General features: G+C 57.2%; 1 protein-coding gene across 1 annotated transcript; it reads right to left on the bottom strand.

The window, feature by feature from the left end:
- Positions 1-559: 559 nt before the first annotated feature.
- On the bottom strand, positions 560-3,892 carry DIRAS1 (DIRAS family, GTP-binding RAS-like 1). Its single transcript, XM_005858827.2, has one exon. The coding sequence runs from the start codon at positions 3,577-3,579 to the stop codon at positions 2,983-2,985; it is 597 nt and encodes a 198-aa protein (XP_005858889.1). The 5' UTR covers positions 3,580-3,892; the 3' UTR covers positions 560-2,982.
- Between the last annotated feature and the right edge of the window lie 1,749 nt (positions 3,893-5,641).

The following is a 5,641-nucleotide window of genomic DNA, read 5'->3' as shown; positions in this document are numbered from 1 at the left end:
GGAGCCCAGATTGCTCCTGCCTCTCCTTCCTTCCTCATGGCCCTCTCCACCTGTCACATCCCATCCATCACCTCCCTACACCCACAAGGCTCACTGCCCACCAGCCGCCCCTCCCTTCCTCATCCCCATTACTTACCCCTGTCCCTCACCTCTTCCATCCCTCACCTCCCCATCTTTCATGTCCTCTTTTACAGATACATCCCATCCATCACCTCCCTACACCCACAAGGCTCACTGCCCACCTTCAGCCCCTCCCTTCCTCATCCCCATTACTTACCCCTGTCCCTCACCTCTTCCATCCCTCACCTCCCCATCTTTCATGTCCTCATCTTTTACAGATGGCCAGCTGACCCCCCAAAGAAGGACCACTGGTGCGGAATGTAGGATCCACTTCTTTATTGCAGGAAAGACTATTTCTAGAGCGAATGCTACACAGACCCCACAATGGGGGTGGGGGTACCCACGGAGGACGGGAGGACGGGCAGGAACAGGATTACAGCAAGCACGGCCTGGCACGGTCCCCAGACCCAAGGATACCCAGGCCCAATAGCCAAATAGCCAGGGCAGGCTCTGCCCCCTCCTGCTGCAGAACCTCTTAGTCCCCAGGGTCAGGGCAGGGCCTGAGGCAGGAGAAGCCTGGAGGGGCGGGGCCCCAGGGAGATTGTGCTATCAGGGTGTGTCCCTGAGAAAGGGCCGCAGACCAGACCCGGTGCCCAGCCTCACCCACTCAGGCACCTTCAAGGCCCAGGAACCACTCCCGGGGTGGGGGAGGGAGCAACACCAGCTGTTGGTGGGTCCTGGACCTACCACAGGATACGGGGACTCAGCTGTACTCAGACAGGATGCTACCAACGCTTCCATGGACTCATCCATGTGCCTGGCAGTCACACACACACACACACACACACACACTCCCTCTCTCTCATAGTGTGTCCCTTAAACATTTGTGGCGTAAGCAGTCACATGAACAAAGAGAAAAATAAACACTCTTTCACTAAGTTGGACACAAACAGTCCCTCTTATCTACAATAGTCCCATGTGGTCACATGACTGGACAGCCACATGGCCTGTCTCTCTCCTCTCTCTCTCTCTCTCTCTCTCTCTCTCTCTCTCTCTCTCTCTCTTTCTCGTGCGTGCACAGCTCAGTCTCGGCGTGCACACGCGCACACAAGCACGTACACACGCAGCTTTCTGACACCCCATGCTGCAAGAGGCCCAGGGAGAGCCTCATGGGGCAAGGACATGAGGGCAACGCCCGCAGACAGCCAGTGAGCAACTGAGGTGCTTGTCCTGCGAGGGCAGGGAACTGCGAGCCGCCGAGAAGCACTGGAGCTGGGAAGTGGGTGCTTCCCAGGCAGGCCTTCGGGTGAGACTGAAGCCTGGGCAGCACTCTGATTCTAGCCTCATACAACCCTGAACAGAAGGCCCAGCTAAGCCATGCCTGGGCTCCTCAACCACAGAAACTGGGAGATGATACATGTGTGGAGTTTCAAGTTGCTGAGGTCGTGGTCTTTTGTTATGTAGCAGTAGCTGACTGATACAGATTTTTTAGCTGAGAGACACCTTGCCATAGAGTAAGACACAGTGAGAACAAAACAGGTTCACAGATTCTCTCCAATAAATCAAGTCACTCACTTCCGAAAACACAGGCACTTACAGTCACACTCATGCTGTTACATCACAAATATTCTGACCTTTAAACAACAATACCACCGACCCCTATGTTATTAAATACACAGACTGTCACATGCGCGTACCACCCCAGTGACAGACACACACACACACACAGGCACACACAGACACATATATAGACACATTGGCCCCTACACAGCCATTTGCACAAATGCACCATCCCATGGTCACCCCCAACCCTAGCCTGTCATTGTCAGACACAGTCCCACAAGTGTAGAGATATCTAGACATGTACACCAAAACACTCAGAATCTCATGGTTGCAGAGACACCCCAACTGCAAGACACAAGCCTTCCTGGGGTCCCCCTCTCAGGGGTACAGGTGGTGGGAGGAAGTGGGCTAGGCAGGGTTCTGCCTTACCCCTCTGGACAGGGCCCCAGGTACCCCACCCAGCACCCCAGACCCCTGCCTGGGGCTCAGTGGTGATGCGCTGTGCCAATCTTTATAGGCCGTGTCCAGGAAAGCCCCCCATTTTCACACCGGGCAGTCCCCAAGTTGTGCTGTGGCCATTGGCCAGTCCTGGGCCTCCCTTACCTGCACCCCAGGCCCAGGCTGGGAGAGGAGTGGGGTTCTGGGCTGGCAGGGCACTGCTGCAGGCCCTGTGGTTATTGCCTGGTGGCCTGAGGTCCATCCTGCAAGCCACTCCCCCCCAACTGTGGAGACAGACATGAGAGGGGTGGTCCAGGACCTGGGGCAGGGAGCACAGGCCAGAGGTCATGAGGGGTGGAGGTGGGGAGTAGGAGGCGTGTATGTTTAACACCAAGTAGGAGAAAACAAAAGTTAAGGTTCCTGTGCATTTCAACTTGTCCCTCCCCAGCAAGGTCACAGTGATCTAATGGGTGGGGGCAGCACAGGTCTGGCTGGGGGCACCCAAGGGAAAGGACCAGAAATGGGGGTCCTGGGAGAAACAGAGACAGGCAGAGATGGGAAAATCCAGTGTCCTCGGTCCCCACAGGGACAGACAGCTTCCCCATTTCCCCATGTGCAGACCAAGGGGGCCATTTCTAGCACTTGGCTTTGGTGGGTACAGACAGGAGGGTGGGGCAGAGAGACAGCAGAAGGCAGAGGGGTGCACAGAGCTGGGTTGGAGCCCCAGACCCGCAGGGCTCAGAGTCCCCATCGGGGATGTTGGATGATGGCAGAGAAGTGGACGTGAGAGGGAGAGAGAGGAGGGGAATTGGGGAAGGATGGGGAGAGGAGGAAGGCAGTGGCTGCAGGATGGTGTGGGGAGAGGCATGGGGCCAGAACAAGGACCAGGACAGGGGCTGTCTGCAGGGGGGCATCCCAGGCTCACATGAGGATGCATTTGCCCTTGATGCGGTCTGTCCTCTTCTGTTTGCTGGAGCGCTTTCCATCGATGTTGAGGCTCATGTTCCGGCGTGTCTCCAGTGTGAGCAGCTCCTGGAAGAGCTCCTTGACATTGTAGTTCATCTTGGCCGACGTCTCCATGAAGGCGCACTTCCACTCCTGGGCCACCGCCTGGGCCTCACGGGTGTCCACCTCTCGCTGCGTCTCATCACACTTGTTGCCCACCAGCATGACTGGGATGTCCTCCACGCTGCCCTTGATCTGCACGATGAGCTGGTAGATGGGCCCCAGCTCCTCTAGCGACTGCTTGCTGGTGACGGAGAAGACCAGGATGAAGGCATGGCCCTTGGAGATGGAGAGCCGCTGCATGGCCGGGAACTGGTGGCTGCCTGTGGTGTCGGTGATCTGCAGCGTGCACACGCTCTTGTCACAGCTGATCACCTGTCGGTAGGTGTCCTCAATGGTGGGGATGTAGGTGTCTCGAAACGTGCCCTTCACGAAGCGCAGCACCAGCGAGCTCTTGCCCACGCCACCCGCACCGAACACCACCACCCGGTAGTCATTACTCTGCTCAGGCATCTTCCACGCCGGGGGTGGAGGTCGGAGCCGGGAGGGCTCGTGCCAGCTGCCAGAACCCCAGGCCGACCCTGTACAGAGAGGAGTGGCAGATGCAAAAGGCCACCTGGCCTGGAGGGAACAGCTCTAGACCTGGGGGCAGGAGGGAAGGCTTCTCAGAGGAGGTGGCCTTTCTCCTGTGTCCTGGGAAGGCCCTTCTGGTTGATTTGGCTGACTGTGCAGTTCTGCCCTGCATGCAGGCTCAGAGCCAGCCCCCTCTTCTGGTTTTCCCCTCAACAGAATCTGAGGCCTAAGCTCCTTCCCAGGGACTCTGGGCTGGCAGAGAAGTGAAGGTGACTCCTTGCCCCACATGCATGCTCCCCCAGCCACTCACCCAGGCTGCAGGGGCTTTTCCCTCTCTTCTCGGCTTAGCCGTGGGCTCCTGCAAGCCAGCAGGCCTGGATCTGTGGCCGGGGCAAGCTGCTAAGCCTCAGTTTCCCCCTCTGCAAAGTGGGTGACATGGTGCCTCGCTCCAAAAATCACAGGCTCCCTGCTCTCCCATCAGCCCAGAGGCTCCTCAACCTTGTGGGACATCTTTAAAATGCAGCGTGCAGGGCCTCAGCCCTGGAAATGATTAATCAGCTGGCCAGGGACATGACCCTGGGCACCTGCATCTTAAAGCCATTCTCCTGCCCTCATGCCGTAAGCTTGATCCGAAAGCTGGAGGCTCCAGAGCCCCAGTGTGCAAATCATGACACTGATTCCCCACAGCAGCCCTGACAGGCAGGGATGCACAGCCAGGTTGGGGATGAGAAAAGTAAAACTGAGGCCCAAGAGAAAAATACCTGCTCCCTAAACTCTGTACCCAGACCGTGGCCCGCCCGCCGTGGCCTCCCATTCAGGTCCAATATACCCATAGCCACAGGCACAAAGCTCCCCAGAGGGGGTCCTCTTATCATCTCTCCCTCTCCTGAGCTCAGAGAGGTCCATCAGCCTTGGGAAGTCACAACGCATAGCAATCCCTGCAGTGATGGAGGTGGGGGGGGCCCTAGAATGGGGATGGGAGCAGGAGGCCGGCTCCAGCATCTGTATCCTTCTCTCTAAAGAGCAGGAGAGAACCCCATCCCTTCCCCCTTCCTCACTTCAGCCAAGTTTCTTTCCCCCAGCATCTGTATCCTTCTCTCTAAAGAGCAGGAGAGACCCCATCCCTTCCCCCTTCCTCACTTCAGCCAAGTTCCTTTCCCCGGAGGTGTGTGTGTGTGTGTGTGTGACCCGATGATGTGAGTCTGGTGGCAGGAATGTGGGCAGGTAACTTGGTGTCTTTGAGCCTCAGTTGTCTCTGTGAAACTCAGTGCCCACTCCCCAGAGTTGCAGGGAAGAGGGCGTAATAAGCTGGAGAAAGCCCTTAAGCAGGTGCTTGGCACAAGGAAACCTTCTATAAGGGTGGATGATCAGCATTATTGATCACAGGAGCTCAGAGTATGAAGCACTCAGCCTGTAGTGGGCTGGGAAGGCACGTTCTGAATGATCAAAAAGTACCAGGTTTGTCAGAAAAAAAGATATACAATAAAAGTAATAGCCGGCACATACTCCATCAATTATGTGCCAGCCAAACTTCCAGGAGCTTCAGCAGTACTAACTCATGATTGACTGCTAGGCATGTTGGTGACATGTGTGGCAGTGCTCCACACGAGAGGACACTCGGTGGGGGGCTGGCAAGGGGTGCCAGCCAGCCCTGCAGTCACTGCCCTTTCTGGATGGGTACACAGTGTGCAGCCAGGCACCACCACAACTGGCCTGGGGAGCTGGTGTGGCCAGTGACAATCAGTTGTGCTGCCCCACACCCAGCCCTAGCTTTGCCCTGGGTGCAGACCCCCTGGCAGGGGTCCCGGCCAGTCAGTAGGGTATCTCCAGAAGAGGCTCCTCTGGGGCCTGGGATCTCTGACTAGGAGCCCCCACTCAGTCACCGCTAGTCCATGCCAGGCACCCATTTGAAAGCCACCTTCACCTCCTGCAGGGCAGGAGTGGGGGAGGGGGTCTCAGGCACAGAGGGTTGGAGGGGGAGGCACTGGCTCAAGGTCACAGA

This window comes from Myotis brandtii, unplaced genomic scaffold (assembly GCF_000412655.1).
Source record: "Myotis brandtii unplaced genomic scaffold, ASM41265v1 scaffold122, whole genome shotgun sequence".
Lineage (NCBI taxonomy): Eukaryota > Metazoa > Chordata > Mammalia > Chiroptera > Vespertilionidae > Myotis > Myotis brandtii.
This window is presented reverse-complemented; position numbering and strand designations above follow the sequence as displayed.

Coding starts and splice junctions, on each gene's coding strand:
- DIRAS1 (XM_005858827.2), bottom strand. CDS start 3,579: ATGCCTGAGCAGAGTAATGACTACCGGGTGGTGGTGTTCGGTGCGGGT.